The sequence below is a fragment of the Schistocerca piceifrons genome, chromosome 2 (genome assembly GCF_021461385.2).
Source record: "Schistocerca piceifrons isolate TAMUIC-IGC-003096 chromosome 2, iqSchPice1.1, whole genome shotgun sequence".
In the NCBI taxonomy this organism is placed as follows: Eukaryota; Metazoa; Arthropoda; class Insecta; order Orthoptera; family Acrididae; genus Schistocerca; species Schistocerca piceifrons.
The window spans coordinates 314,432,533-314,449,804 of NC_060139.1; the positions used below are offsets into that span (position 1 = coordinate 314,432,533).

Here is a 17,272-nt window from a genome sequence, read left to right on the forward strand (position 1 = left end):
TTCTCGGCTATATTCCTATATTATATAAGGGCATGTATGATTCTATGTTACTGCAAATTGTGTTTCTTAAACTGTATCTAATTGATGTTCCCTACTAAATTGTATTAATCTTCATAAATTACATTTTCGAATTTTATATTTTGCTAATACAACAATTTCAACTTGTTTTTTTATCTTAAGCATTTATTTTGCCTGATGGAGATTTGAATGTTGTTTTATATTACAATAAGTGAAAAAAATATACGGTATATAGCGTGTAAAAGTGACCAGTGACAGGTCATAACAAAAACGAAAGAGTTTTTAGAAAATCATGAAAAATATACAACTCAAATAATTAATTAGTAATTATCCGATAACACCTCACATTCACCGAAAACAGAACCTCATGTCCATGTTGCTGTTGCACAGACTAAAATGGAATTTACTGGCAAAATTACTTACTTGAAATTTAATGGACGCTTATATTAAAGTTTTATAGAATTCTCTAAGTCGATTTTTCTCAAGTATTGCTTTTTTGCGTCGTGTCGCTGTTCTTGGCGGGATGCGATATGGTAAGAACGAAGACGCATGCGAGCACTTTCAAACTACAGATCTGAATCCCGTGACTTTGTGTCTCTCAGTGTCTGTAAATCCTCGATGTCGCTCATAAACCTTCCGCAGGTCGACCGAAGCGTACTTGTACCTTTCCGACAGTGAATGTGACATCTGGAGCACCTACTGCCATTCGGAGGCTTCCCGTTACTCCTATAACGAGATTCTATTTCAAGTTTACTGCCGTAAGATACGTAAATTAGTTAAAAGGTGATTGATAATGGGACACATATTGAAGGTCAGCCGGAGGTCGGTGGTGGGGAGACAGGAAGAGCTGCGAGAGAAAGCGAGTCGTCACAGGGGATGCGGCAAACAGCCCGGGGCTACTTAAGGCAGCGCCCGAAGGCCACACAGCCAGAGACGCGACATCCGAGGCAGACATGCAGCTCATCACACTCGTGAGTACCGCCCGTTCGCTACCTGCGCTTCCAACACGTTTCCCAGCTTAATCTCGTCCCAGTTGCCAGTGCTTTCGTATCTTTTCCTCCCTCTAAAAGATATTCTCTCTTCTGACTAGTTCTCGTTCCCCTTATCCGCATCTCTTTCCTGGTGTTCCACTTTTCCTGTCATTTTCTTATACTGGCAAATGTTCAATACATCACCAATACGTAGTACATCTATACCTATCACAGTTGAAGCCAAGTTATCTGCATTCATCGAATTTATTTCGAAATGCTGTCTGACAGTCGTCAAACGTCAACAATGTCTGTTCATCGAGACACACAATTTAGAGCCCATGTTTACTAGACTTATTGTTTTGTTTGGTTCATACTACTATCTCGCAAAGTATGCAAAACAAAGAGCTTGTAGTAGAAGAGATTTGTTTCACAGTTTCGAATGTTAACAAGTGCTCGCAGCTCTTAAGGGTCCGCAGCTCGTGGTCGTGCGGTAGCGTTCTCGCTTCCCACGCCCGGGTTCCCGGGTTCGATTCCCGGCGGGGTCAGCGATTTTCTCTGCCTCGTGATGACTGGGTGTTGTGTGATGTCCTTAGGTTAGTTAGGTTTAAGTAGTTCTAGGGGACTGATGACCATAGATGTTTAGTCCCGTAGTGCTCAGAGCCATTTTTGAGCTCTTAAGGTATATGTACTTTAGAGCTCATGTTGACTGGACTATTTTGCTTCGAATGATAGTTGGGCTGTCATATCCCTGGATATTGACCGTTCCTCCTGGGACACCCCGTATACACAGTGTTTCTTTTCTCTTGCATTAATTACGCATTAAATTTAATGTTTTCTGCACGAGATCGTCGACAGCTGTAAGATATCTGAGGAACTTCAATGTATGCACATCAGCTGCCCTTTTTTGAAATTATTTATTATTATCATAAATAATGTCCGCCTCTGGTAGCTGAGCCGTCAGCGCGACGGAATGTCATACCTAACGGCCCGGGTTCGATTCCCGGCTGGGTCGGAGATTTTCTCCGCTCAGGGGCTGGGTGTTCTGTTGTCCTTATCATCATCATTTCATCACCATCGACACGCAAGTCTCCGAAGTAGCGTCAACTCGAAAGACTTACACCAGGCGAACGGTCTACCCGACGGGAGGCCCTAGCCACACGGCGTAATCATAAATAACTGCAGCTGATGTACACAAAATGAAATTCTTCACATACAATATATTTATTTACCTCGTCTCCTGAATGGCACTGCTTTTTGTATTGCGCACCCACTTCGTGATTATAGGTGTGCAGTACAATGATAAGAGACTGACGCAACGAAGCTACTTCTTAACAAATTTCCTGTAATCCCTGTGCACCGACAGATTTATGAAAGAATAAAATTCTTTAAAAAATCGTATTGACGAACTGAGATCATTCCTTCAGTTCCTCTTCTTGCTTTGTCGCTTCCTATTTTTCCAGTACGTTTTAATCTCATTTCATGCTGTCTTCTCTTTTCTCCTGTCCATGTTGCTCCTGATTAATTGTTTCTTCTGTCTTGAAAGCCTTCTAAATTTAGTATTTGATTCTTAGAAGTCTTCTTTTTCATTTTATTACCGATTCTCTGATGTTGTTTCTTGCTTGTTCTGATTTCTGTAATTATGCTATTGTCGATTTCTTTCTCCAGAAACATAGGAATACTTGTTTCGTTAGTCTGTTCTCATTCATTCTATAGAGCTGTGCAAAGAAGGTTAATCTTCAATTTGCCATTACTTCCGATATTTTCTGAATATTTTCGTAGATTTCCTCGTCACTTCTTGTTTTCCAATCATCGTTATGTTCTTCACTCACATCATGTGTTCGTGAGTGGCAAATGTACGTGCTATAGAAAGCTACAAGGTTTTTTATAGTATCGTAAGTAAAAAAAGGCCCTCGTCTTTACATCTACATTGCTGAGCGCCATAACCGAAGCCGCTTATGCGCTCAAAAGTTGTGGTGCTAGACCAAGAGAAAACTAGTTCGAATCGTAGAATGGATTAAACTTCCGCCCCAGCAGTTCTCTGAGTAAGGAAAGAGATGTGATGGTATAAAGTTTATTACCAGATTGTGTGATAACGTTCCACGTTGGAAGTCCCTAAACTTTTCGCAGCGCCTCCTTCCTTTGTGTTTTTTGAGAGGTGTAGCTTATGTGCAAGATTCGGGAGTTCATCGTCATCTTACCTTTCATTTCAGTAACTCTTCTAAAATACAACCACTGATCACATTCATCCGGCCTGGACTGATTGATGGGACACTTAAAACAATAGACTCGCAGTTGTGTGGACTAACGTCGAGACCAACATCTAGTCATCCTAGCTTGTTCTTGTCTTTGTCCCAACCGATCTAAGTTTCGTCTCTAATGAACAGTTAGGTGTTAAAATTTAAGGCACATTTTTGAGACGTAAATGCACTATTTACATACAGTGTTCGGCCTTTTACATCTGAATATGTCTTCCGCAGTCGGAGAGAAAACGTTACGAGAAAGTTTCATACATCGGCCACCGCCTATTAGCGCGGAAGTTTTAAGTGATGACACGCTTGACATTTTACCCTGAGTAAAGTAGATAGATTATACCTCAACATTTCAGTACGTTCGCCAACAGCCTCTAAAGCAGGTCAAAATATTTACGTTCGTAATAACGACTAGATAGAAATGTTGTCCATCACAAACCTTGCACGCCGGCCGGAGTGGCCGAGCGGTTAAAGGCGCTACAGTCTGGAACCGCACGACCGCTACGGTCGCAGGTTCGAATCCTGCCTCGGGCATGGATGTGTGTGATGTCCTTAGGTTAGTTAGGTTTAGGTAGTTCTACGTTCTAGGGGACTTATGACCACAGCAGTTGAGTCCCATAGTGCTCAGAGCCATTTGAACCATTTTGAGCCACAAACCTTGCAACAACCAGACAAAATGCTATCCATCACAAAGCTTACAATGTTTGAAATGGGAGGTTCTGTTTTTCTTGTTCTCCCTGACTATATTAATAGCTACAGACGCAACATTAACGCCGACGGCTAATTATATATTTTTGAAGACAACGATGACATAAGAGTGTCTCTCCACAGGATGATTCCGGGAGACTGTTGTCGCCGCATAGCGGAAATGTTTTTCGGTGCTGTAGGGCTGTTTTGATGTCCTCCGTATGGCCGCTGTTGTGAAGCGCTCCAGGAATCTTGTTACGAGATGGTAGGCGCTGACGTTGCTAAGTAAGTTACCGGGCAACATTCCCTGGGCTCTTCACAGAGGTTCACACAATGACTGTCATACGGAGAGCAATCTTCCATGTCACGACTTCTCGCCAATCTGGAAATTTGTGGATTACTTACCCTCACTGCTAGCGTGTACTAAATCTGTAAGTTGTCGGTTTGGTGAGATACCAATAAGATTTTCCCTCTACTGTCAGCAGGTCAGCGATATTAGGAATTTACCAGCTTTAAGCTCTAGCACTCAGTGAGTGAAGCAGCCCTATGAAAACGAATGAGTCTCGTCAGATGGAATACCTCTTTAACTTCACGAATGGCTTTATATATCAAAAAGAGGTTTTCGGAAAAAGTTTAGCATGCAAGGCGCACTTAATTTTATTCTGTTCTTTAATTCTCTTAATACGTGTATCAAGCGAGACAGTGAAGAATATATATATATATATATATATATATATATATATATATATATATATATATATTAATGGAACAATATACATTTGAACAGCACTGGAAGGCTCTTCAGAAGCCGCGTGTTATGATGTACCGCTTGTTAATGTTGGCGTTGAAACTTTTAGCAAGAACTGCGATAAATGAACTCAAATTCGAAGGCGAGTGGAGCTCTCATGACAGGCTTCACGTTGCATTAAGATTTATTCTATATACACATTTTCATAAAAGCTGTTTGCTTAAACACGACTGCGTACACAGCTCTGAAATAGTTTTCCTATGCCCTTTCTGACACGCTAGAAGCTAGCATAAAGTTTAAACCACACAAAGTCGTAGTTTACTCTGTACCTATGTAATGCAAAGAACGGTCAAAAGGAAATACTTTTCATCGTAGTAATCTAGGCTTCGCTTTCTGCTGCATAGAACGATGACGAGTGGCATGTGAGTCCCACTTGACGCTGTTTGCACCCCAATAGCCAAATCCGTCCGCCAAGCCTATCAATTTTATCACATCTCTCTCATTCGCCAAAAGTTTCACCTCCAACATTAACAAGCCGTTTAATCCTAAGAAGCTTTTCAAGAGCTCCACAATGCCTTTATACAGGCTTGTGCAGTAAATGTGCGACACTTTGTTTCGAACATAATTTATGAGTCGCACTAGATATCCTGTTGAGTATCTGAAGAACAGTAGCAGGAGAGCTTGCAGAAACAAATAAGTTACCAAATGACGTGAATTCACGATACCGTCCTTAGAGACTAGTGTTTACAACATGGCAGACAACTGACGTCTTACAACGCAGCAACTATCGACAGCTGTGTTACTTTTTCACGAAACAACGCGGTGAGTGAGTCCCTTACCAAAGATCCAATCACAATCAGTACTGGAAGCGAAGCGGCCTCAGTCGATGCATGTTTATTCTTCGGAGAATACTGATGCGATACGATTTGTTCTACAGAAAAGTCCCGGAAAATTGTGCAGAAAGGCCTCTGTGCAACCGGACACATCTGGACGCTCCGTTCAACGGATTATTAAAAGTGACCCCCGAATGTCCCCGTACAAGATGACCTCTGCTCAGAAGCTTACTGCAGAACACAAACTGCACAGTCTACCGTTTGCCCACTGGGCGGAGGATAGGAAACAAACACTTAAAAAGGTTTGGTTTTCAGACGAGGCGCACTTTCATTTGGACGGTGTGATTAACAAACAAAACGTACGCTTTTGCGCTTCTGAAAATCTGCAGGAGCTTCATGAACGGCAGCATCATGCTCCGAGGATTACGGTGTGGGCCGCAATTTCTAGTCACGAACTTACTGGACCTTTTTTCTGTGAGGAAACTATGAACAGTGCGCATTATTTGTGCATGCTCCACAATAACTTCGTTCCACAGCTTTCTGCTACTGCGTTGTCCTCTAACACACAGTGGTTCATGCAAGTCGGAGCAAGACCACTGTCAACAATGTGTTGGATTTCTTACACGAGTGTTTCGACATGCGATCATTTCACTCAGATTTCCAGGTCGTTTCAATGACAGGCAAATTTGGCCCCCAATAGTCCTACTCTCAAACCGTGTGACTTCTTCCTTTGTGGTCACCTACAAGAAATAATTTCTCGAAACGTCCTCACGGCTTAATGGAGCTCAGACGCCTTATTCTTCAAGCTTGCTGTGAAATCACGGAAGACGTGCCCCGTAGGATTATCGCTAACAGCAGTGTTCCTGTGAAGGAAGTTAGGAATCAAAATGGTGGACATATCGCGCATGTGCTGAGCTAGAACAATTGTCCACAGAGTGCTATTCACGGTAGTATATATTCTTTTGAGTTTGCCTTGACAACCAAGTGTTTATTCAAAAACAAAATGGTGAAATTTTTCTTGCGCCATCCCGTAAAAGTATATCGTTCCATTTAAAGAAAAAAAAAATACTTCCACCTCTCGGTTTGTGTAAGAGTTAAGAGATCAAACACATAAAAGATTGCTTGTCTTTTTCGTACTGCAGGGTGGTCTACGAGAACAATTTTCAAGTAAACCTAGTCTGTTGATTTAAAGAAAAAGAACATTCGTTTCTACAAAAACAAATATTAACATCTTTTATTCCATTTACATGGTCACTTACGAAAAATTATGTCAACTTAATGGAGGCCATTCTATTGAATACAGGGTTAACCCTCTGCCAGGAATTATTCCTTAGACCAATCAAAACCACCTCTTCTTTAATGGCAGCTTTCAACTTCATTAACATTTGGGATTTGTTAACACTAAAACGTTCTTTCAAATACCTTCACAACAAAACCACAAACCAAAAAGTGTGGTTGGAAATAAACAATCATCGTGTTCATCCGTCGTCTCCTCAGTTCTGGCAGAACGCTTACGAATCTTTCGGATTTCACTGTCACTGTTATGCTGTCCTAAAAAACAAAACAAAAAAGTGGAGATAATGCTAACAGCAGCTACGGCGTATCACTCATGCACACGTGAATGGTGAACAGGGGTTTCATGAAATATGCAAAGCTATTCAAGGGTCCAAGCACGCCAGTTCTGTTTGTTAATTGATCATTTAAGTGAAAAATGTGCCTCATCGTTCATGAATAGTATTGCACTTAGGTCGACTTCAAAGACCAGTTGCATACGCACAATAAACTGTTCTCGTTGTTGTAAGTGCGTATCTTTGATCTGATGATCCACCAGCAATTCAGACAGTTGGGAATTTCATTCCAAACACATCCCCCCCCCCCCCCCCCCTGACTGCGGCCTCATCCGTAAACAGTGTGCATGTTGACACACGTATTGTATCTGACTGCTGATAATTGCCTCTGTCTCAATGGTTTGTTTTCAAGTGTCCACGCTTTCTTCATAAGATCGTGATGCCTTCTTCTTGAGAACGTTCTTGTTGTTCAGAAAGATGTAAGTCATTGCACGATCATATTGCGATTTGGAGCTGTTCAATTAAAAGCGTGAAAAAGTATCTGCCGAGATGCAACGACTGGCTCAGTATTTAGGACAATGGTATATTATGAGAATTTGTGATGCTGTATCGCCCACTGTTCCATTACTACGAAATGGAGATCCGAAGTCAATAACGTAAGGGCCGTCTCGTTGCAACCACTGACAGCGGGATACTAGGTGACCTAAAAGCATCAGTCTTCCGTATGTCAGCCTGTTATCAGTTGCCGAAAACCTCGTCCACGAAGTTCGAGTGTTAAGTGAACATATTCGTTAACACTAGTTTTCAAATAAACTTAATACAATAATTTTAAGAAAAAAAACTTTTATATGTACAAAGGCAAAGATAAACATCCCGTTGCCGCGCGGGGTAGCCGAGCGGTTTGAGGCGCCTTGTCACGGTCCGCGCGACTCCCCCCGTCGGAGGTTCGAGTCCTCCCTCGGGCATCGGTGTGTGTGTTGTCCTTAGTGTAAGTTAGTTTAAGTCAGATTAAGTAGTGCGTAAGCTTATGGACCGATGATCCCAGCAGTTTGGTCCCGTAAGACCTTACGACAAATTTCCAATAAACATCTTCGATTTACACGGTGACATAGGAAAAATTATGTCGACCTAATGACGGCCATTCTCTGGATATATCGCGCAGAAATCGATGGTACACAGCACCTGTTAATCTGTTTGGTAAAGTGTATGATCCTATGAGTTCAAATCAAATGGCTCTGAGCACGATGGGACTTAACATCTGTGATCATCAGTCCCCTAGAACTTAGAACTACTTAAACCTAACTACCTAAGGACATCACACACATCCATGCCCAAGGCAGGATTCGAACCTGCGACCGTAGCGGTCGCGCGGTTCGAGACTGAAGCGCCCAAAACCTCTCGGCCCCAAGGCCGGTTCCTATGAATCTTTCACCGACAATTCTTGTCCATACACTGATAATGAAGCAATCATGGTGTCTCACCTCCATGATTGCTCCAGTGTTTGCCTCTACTCATAAGTGCGTATGTGGTAATCTACTATGCCATCTCTTATGAATCCAGGCTACACCAACGAATACTACACATTGATCGTCACAAGTAAACCACTTCGTATAAGAACCGGTATTCGTTTCCGGACATATAACTGTAGGAACTTTTCTTTTAGTTTTGACCAGTGCTGACTCCTGTAGGGATTTGTGACTTTTTTTAAACGCCCTCTACTTGTCATAATTTTGGGAGCAGATATAGTTTTCAACACTGCAGTGTAATTCAACAAGAAAATGTTATATTTTCAAATTAATAAAGAAAGCAATGCCATAATGAATCCTCCAGTGACCGTCCTAAGTGCTACATTGAATGGCTACCCCTGCATTGGCTATTCGTACGATTTGTATTAAAAGACTACTTCAGAAAATTGGATCTGCTGTATGATATGCACAAAGACGAACTGAAACCATAAACAGTGCAGATTAATGCGGTGTGGCTAATTCATCAAGCTCTGTCAATAACTGAAAGACGAATATTTTCAAACCGTCAACATTTGAATATTGACAATATTGAGAATTTCTGTGGGGCCATTAATACTGGTGGTCTATATTTCTAATACTGGCAATACGTCAAAACGCGCCCTCGGACAGACATTGCACTGACGCTTTTACAATAATATTGAACGCATGAGGGGCCGTTAATGCCTTACGCGGCTGACGGTGTACAGTGATTGCACCTAGCGTTATGACACTGCAGCCAGTTCACTGGGGAACTCCAAAAATGTTCAAATGTGTGTGATATCTTATGGGACTTAACTGCTAAGGTCATCAGTCCCTAAGCTTACACACTACTTAACCTAAATTATCCTAAGGACAAACACACACACCCATGCCCGAGGGAGGACTGGAACCTCCGCCGGGACCAGCCGCACAGTCCATGACTGAAGCGCCTGAGACCGCTCGGCTAATCCTGTGCGACTGGGGAACTTCCTCTGCGCAACAAAACTTTCTTATAGGTACAGCAATCTAGTGAGGTGGAGCAGTGCATAAGACACACACTAGCTGGACAAATATATCCGAACATCTATTAGTGGGCATTAATTAGGGTGCGTCAGCCTGCGCTTTTATGACAGAATGAACACTTTCAGTGAGGTATCTGAATGTCTTGAGAACTAGCAACCGATTCTTCGTCAAGAGTAGAAACTGGACAAGGTAGTGATGTTGGATGCTGGGGTCTGGAGTGAAGTTGGCGTTCTAACACACCCCGAAGATGTTCCCTAGGGTTCAGGTCGGGACTCTGGACAGGTCGTTCCATTTCAGGAATGTTGTTGTCCACAGACCATTGCCTCACAGATGCTGCCTTGTGAGTGAGTGCATTGTCACGGTGGCACAAACAACCATTGTCTTAAGAGTTTTATTCTACTGTAAGCGGCATACAACGCTGTAAAATAGGTCTATATCCTTCCCAACTTAGCGTTTTCTTAAGCGCAATGAGGGGACCACACTCTGTCCATCAAAAACACCCCTATACCCTTAACACCACCTCCTTCATACTTCACTCTTGGCAATACACGAGATGGAAGGTAAGGTTGTTCAGGCATTCACCAAACCCAAACTCTTCCATCGGATTGTCACAGGGTACAGTGTGATTCATCCCTCCAGATCACTCGTTTCCAGTCATCCCCAGTCCAGTGGCGTCGCTCTAACTCACGTGTCGCTTAGCATTGAGCACAGAAATGTGTGATCGGCCGGGGTGACCGAGCGGTTCTAGGCGCTACAGTCTGGAACCGCGCGACCGCTACGGTCGCAGGTTCGAATTCTGCCTCGGGCAAGGATGTGTGTGATGTCCTTAGGTTAGTTAGGTTTAAGTAGTTCTAAGTTGTAGGGGACTGATGACCTCAAAAGTTAAGTTGGTTCAAATGTCTCTGAGCACTATGGGACTTAACTGCTGAGGTCATCAGTCCCCTAGAACTTAGAACTACTTAAACCTAATTAACCTAAGGACATCACACACATCCATGCCCGAGGCAGGATTCGAACCTGCGACCGTAGCGGTCGCGCGGATCCAGACTGTAGCGCCTACAACCGCTCGGCCAAGAAGTTAAGTCCCATAGTTCTCAGAGCCATTTGAACCATTTGATTTGAACAGAAATGTGTGGCCAATGGGCAGCTGCTCGACCATTGTATCCCGTTCTTTTTATTTCCTATGTACAGTCACTGTCCTAGCTGGGCTACTGGTAGCAGTCTGGAACTCAGGAGTGACTCCATTAGCTGAACTCTCGCGATTTTTCGTCGCCATCTTCGGCAGTGTTCGACGCTCCCTGTTCGTCAGTACACGAGATCTGCTTAGCCTTGGTTTAGTTGTGTTTGTCCCTTCACGTTCCCAGTCCAGTTTCACATCTCCAACAGTCGACTTTATCGCTGTGTCCCTTCTGTATCTGCTACTCAGGTGACATCCAACGACTAATCCACGTTCGAAGACACAGCCTGTCCTGACTGATCCATTCAGCTACTACTGTTTCTCTACTGACGCAGTACACGCCGCCTCTTTTTGTACCACCGGCTCCAATCTCGTGATATCTAGCGGTCAATTCCGTGTCAGATAGGATGTGCGGATACTTTTCATCATATACCAGGTGATCAAAAAGTCAGTATAAATTTGAAAAATGAATAAATCACGGAATAATATTGATAGAGAGGTACAAATTGACTCACAAGCTTGGAATGACATGGGGTTTTATTAGAACCAAAGAAATACAAACGTTCAAAAAATGTCCGACAGATGGCGCTTCATCTGATCAGAATAGCAATAATTAGCATAACAAACTAAGACAAAGCATATATGAGGTTCTTTACAGGAAATGCTCAATATGTCCACCATCATTCCTCAACAATAACTGCAGTCGAGGAATAATGTTGTGAACAACACTGTAAAGCATGTCTGGAGTTATGGTGAGGCATTGGCGTCGGATGTTGTGTTTCAGCATCGCTAGAGATGTCGGTCGATCACGATACACTTGCGACTTCAGGTAACCCCAAAGCCAATAATCGCACGGACTGAGGTCCGGGGACCTGGGAGGCCAAGCATGACGAAAGTGGCGGCTGAGCACACGATCATCACCATACGACGTGCGCAAGAGATCTTTCACGCGCCTAGCAATATGGGGTGGAGCGCCATCCTGCATAAACATCGTACGTTCCAGCAGGTGTTTATCAGCCAGGCTGGGGATGATGCGATTCTGTAACATATCGACCTACCTCTCATCCGGCACTGTAGCAGTTACAAAACCAGAATCACGCATTTCCTCGAAGAAAAAAGGCCCGATAACGGTAGATGTGGGAAATCCAACCCATATCGTGACTTTCTCGTCGTGCAATGGAGTTTCCACGGCAGTTCTAGGATTTTTGGTAGCCCAAATTCTGCAGTTGTGGGCGTTGACAGACCCTCGGAGCGTTAAATGAGCTCCGTCGGTCCACAACACGGTACTCAACCAATCGTCATCTTCCACCGTCTTTTGAAACGCCCACACCGCAAATGCCTTCCGCTTCACTAAATCGCCAGGTAACAGTTCACGATGCCGATGGATTTTGTACGGATAGCATCGGAGGGTACGCCTAAGTGCCAACCAAACAGTAGTGTACGGAATGCCGGTGCGACGTACGACTGCACGAGCGCTGACTTCCCCGTGCATAGACGAACCCGCTACAGTCTCCATTTCTTCCTGAACTGTCTCAGCAGCATTACGCCTTGTGCTCGGTCGGCCACTACGGGGTCTATCGTCTAAACAACCCGTGGCTTCGAACTTCGAAATCATTCTCTTCACAGCTGCATTTGTCAACGGACCTTTACCCGTTCGAATCCCCTTCCTATGGCGATAGGATCGTAACGCTGAACTAGCACATTCCCCATTCTGATAATACAGCTTCACTAAAAGCGCCTTTTCAGGTAGCATCAACATGCTGCGACTGCTGGCGCATCTGATTCTCTCTCTCATTACAGCTCCTTTTATACACGATTGTCATGCGCAGTCACTGACGTTTTGCTGTCTAGCGCCATCTGTCGGACATTTTGTAAACTTTTTTCTATTTTAATAAAGCCCCATGTCATTCCAAGCACGTGTGTCAATTTTTACCTCTCTATCTACATTATTCTGCGGTTTTATTAAGTTTTCAAATTTATGCTGACTTTTTGATACCCGGTACTGTAAGACTTACATTTTGGAGAAGCTGCGTCCATGCTGCTGTCCGGCCATCCACAAGTGAGGTAGCCTTAGTGTGGTGTGGTGACGTGTGGTTGCGGCTGCCACGGCAGGTGGTCCTGGTGGCAGTGGCGGCGGTGGCGGCGGCGGCGCCCGCCAAGGAGGAGCGCGCGCTGGTAGCGGAGCAGCTGGAGCGCGAGGCGCTGGAGCAGGCGCGCAACGCCAAGTACTCGTACGAGACGCACATCGACGACGGCATCGCCGACCAGTCGCAGCACCGCTCCGAGGTGCGCGACGGCCTCAGCACGCGCGGCTCCTTCTCCTACAGCGACGGCTATCTCCGCCGCAACGTCGAGTACGTCAGCGACGAGGGCGGCTTCAAGATCCTCAAGTGAGTCTCTCTCCTCTCCCCAATCCTCTCCCCCGACCCTTTCCCACACCCCTCTCCCCCACTCCCATCCCTCTCCTTTCCGTCATTATCTAGTGGTCAACTCCCTCTAGTATTCAGTTCCCTTTAGTATTAATTGTCTTTCTAATACTTTTTATTACAGCCTATACTTGTACACTCCTGGAAATTGAAATAAGAACACCGTGAATTCATTGTCCTAGGAAGGGGAAACTTTATTGACACATTCCTGGGGTCAGATACATCACATGATCACACTGACAGAACCACAGGCACATAGACACAGGCAACAGAGCATGCACAATGTCGGCACTAGTACAGTGTATATCCACCTTTCGCAGCAATGCAGGCTGCTATTCTCCCATGGAGACGATCGTAGAGATGCTGGATGTAGTCCTGTGCAACGGCTTGCCATGCCATTTCCACCTGGCGCCTCAGTTGGACCAGCGTTCGTGCTGGACGTGCAGACCGCGTGAGACGACGCTTCATCCAGTCCCAAACATGCTCAACTGGGGACAGATCCGGAGATCTTGCTGGCCAGGGTAGTTGACTTACACCTTCTAGAGCACGTTGGGTGGCACGGGATACATGCGGACGTGCATTGTCCTGTTGGAACAGCAAGTTCCCTTGCCGGTCTAGGAATGGTAGAACGATGGGTTCGGTGACGGTTTGGATGTACCGTGCACTATTCAGTGTCCCCTCGACGATCACCAGTGCTGTACGGCCAGTGTAGGAGATCGCTCCCCACACCATGATGCCGGGTGTTGGCCCTGTGTGCCTCGGTCGTATGCAGTCCTGATTGTGGCGCTCACCTGCACGGCGCCAAACACGCATACGACCATCATTGGCACCAAGGCAGAAGCGACTCTCATCGCTGAAGACGACACGTCTCCATTCGTCCCTCCATTCACGCCTGTCGCGACACCACTGGAGGCGGGCTGCACGATGTTGGGGCGTGAGCGGAAGACGGCCTAACGGTGTGCGGGACCGTAGCCCAGCTTCATGGAGACGGTTGCGAATGGTCCTCGCCGATACCCCAGGAGCAACAGTGTCCCTAATTTGCTGGGAAGTGGCGGTGCGGTCCCCTACGGCACTGCGTAGGATCCTACGGTCTTGGCGTGCATCCGTGCGTCGCTGCGGTCCGGTCCCAGGTCGACGGGCACGTGCACCTTCCACCGACCACTGGCGACAACATCGATGTACTGTGGAGACCTCACGCCCCACGTGTTGAGCAATTCGGCGGTACGTCCACCCGGCCTCCCGCATGCCCACTATACGCCCTCGTTCAAAGTCCGTCAACTGCACATACGGTTCACGTCCACGCTGTCGCGGCATGCTACCAGTGTTAAAGACTGCGATGGAGCTCCGTATGCCACGGCAAACTGGCTGACACTGACGGCGGCGGTGCACAAATGCTGCGCAGCTAGCGCCATTCGACGGCCAACACCGCGGTTCCTGGTGTGTCCGCCGTGCCGTGCGTGTGATCATTGCTTGTACAGCCCTCTCGCAGTGTCCGGAGCAAGTATGGTGGGTCTGACACACCGGTGTCAATGTGTTCTTTTTTCCATTTCCAGGAGTGTATTATTGCGACAACAGACTGTAGTAAAAAGATCACCTTAGTGAAAAGAATGCAACACAATCAAAAACTGCTTTCAGTGGCACTAAGGTGCGTACTGAGGGGTTGTGATGTTATTGATTCATTTGTCACGATCATCGCCGATCAGATATTGCTCTGGAGGCCTCTCTATGCGTTCCTGGCTCTAGCTGAAAAGGCCCAGGGCACATACGGTGTCGGATGCAGAGAACTTGCCTAAGGAACTTGGACATTTAAGGGCGGTGTTCAGAGACAATGGATACTCGACCCGGCAAGTTAATAGGGCATTCTCAGCTAGAGCCAAGAACCGGGAAGTGGATAAAGAGGAGAACGCGCCAGCCAAGTCCCTAGCTTTCCTACCCCTTCGTTGGAATTATCTCCGTCGAGATAGCGAGAATTCTTAATAATTTTCATATAAAGTGGTTTTTCGTCCGCCTTCTAAGATTTCGGATTTGCTGGGATCGGTGAAGGATGATCTGTTACTGCGGAAGGCGGGAATTTACAAAATACCGTATCAATTTGGTATGGCCTACTTAGGACAGACAACGCGTACAGTGGAAGTGCGTTGTACAGAACATCAACGTTGCACTCGCCTACTGCAACCCAGCAAGTTTGCAGTTGCGGGCTATTGTATTTGTAATGGATATTCAATGGAGTACGACAAAACTTCGACTTTGGCCACAGCAACAAGTTTTTGGGACTCCATTATCAAAGAATCCGTTGAAATATGCATTGCGGGAAATCTAATGAACCATGACAGTAGTTACCGATTGAATAACGCATGGAATGCCATCATCTCCAAATTTGCTCGAGACGAAGACGCCAGAAGACGTCGATAGCTGCGGCCAGCGACAATACCGACGCCAGCTGAGTCTTGCAGTTCCACCAGCGAGGGCGCTGTCGCTGGGCGGTATGGCCCGTCTGTCTCCGCGACTGCAACGCATGCGCGGCAGTACTATCAGCGCACTATATAAGACGTAGCGGAGAACGTCTTCGTCAGTCCTCGTTCGGCTCACCTGAAGAACGCTGGCAGTTGTCCAGCCGAAATATCGCGCAATGAAGTTTACGACGACCGGCTGCAAGCCCGAAATCTTTTTGAACAGCTTCAGCCATTTGAACGGGGTAGCATTATAGCCCTGCGGGAAGCTGTATGGAAGTATCGACGGATTGCTGCACATGCTGGGCACAGTGTATCGGAGATGAGTTGCTGCTTTCAGCAGTGGTCTGTGAAACATTCCCACACTCTAGGCCAGGTTCTGGCGTCCGCTTAGTACAGACGTACATCGAGGACGACGCACTGTGCGAATAACGGTGACCGACCAAACATCATCCAGAGACGAAATCAGGGCACATATCGCATCTGCTGTGTCACCCAAAGACCATTGGGAAGCTTCTGCTTGCAGGAGGGGTACGATCACGTGTGAGTCAGGCCAGGCTACCACCGACACAACGACAATGCCAAGCGCGGTTACTCTGGCGTCGTGAAAGAGTCGACTGGAGAGTGGAATGGCACTGTATCGTCTCCAGTGATTAAATTAGGTTCTGTCTGTAGACCTAGTGTTTGCAAAGCGTTCCACAAAAAAAATTGCAAGCGTCACTGTCATTATGGTGATGTTTACAACATGTATGCAAAACAAATACGCGCTGTTTCACAGCTGACTTTCTATTCGTTGTTTCTCAGATACTAAAAATAGCATAACCTCAAACTAGTAGTGGCAACTGACCTATGACCCATCTTGTATATTTCACCCTGAGAGAATGAAGCTACATAACCAAAGTGTTTGTGTGACTGGGAAGTAAGTGGTGGTAATGTGTGTGTCTGTGGTGTGTTCGCAGGGATGAGGTGGAGCCACTGGCCGGCCCCAAGGAGAACCCGGAGGGCACGGCGTCCGTCCGCACCGTGGTCGACGGCCAAGAGATCAACTACTCCGTGCACAGCGTGCCCGAGTAACGCCCACCACCTACCTCCACCTTCTGTCATCTGCCTGTGTACATAGCCCGTAACGCGCTCTGACCCAATAAACTGCTGCTTCCACTCTCACCACCGTCTCTTTTATTTTACGGCTCCTTCCTGGTCACAAACATCCCAGTCAAAAGCGAACCCAGGATCTCTGCTAATTGGACGTATGCTGGTGGGAAAAGGGGGAGAGGGAAGCAAGTGGGGGGAGCGACTACTTTAGCAAATGCAGGAATCGCCTGGAGGGAACGCTGCAACTGTCGTAATTAATGTTCATATGAATCGCCACAGGTTGCTTTTTGTTTGATATATGCGCTCATCAGGAGCGAGCATCCTCAGATATTCATTATCCTGGTGGTAAAATACGAGGGTCATTCTATAAGTAAAGGTGCTTAGTTTTTCCAGACATTTTTATTCCACCTAATAAAAGAAAACTAATTTCACAACATATTTTGATACCTTTGTCATTTTTCTACGTAGTCTCCCTCAAAATACACATTTATCGTAGCGCTCCATCGTCTTTCCTTTGCTTTCCTTCTGCATGCCCTGTTGTTGGAC

The 17,272-nt window shown here is 45.8% G+C and overlaps 1 protein-coding gene across 1 annotated transcript; it reads left to right on the forward strand.

The window, feature by feature from the left end:
- The first annotated feature begins 541 nt into the window (after positions 1-541).
- LOC124775350 lies at positions 542-16,708 on the forward strand. Its single transcript, XM_047250182.1, has 3 exons — positions 542-551; positions 12,887-13,148; positions 16,594-16,708. The coding sequence occupies exons 1-3, from the start codon at positions 542-544 to the stop codon at positions 16,706-16,708; spliced, it is 387 nt and encodes a 128-aa protein (XP_047106138.1).
- Positions 16,709-17,272: the final 564 nt, after the last annotated feature.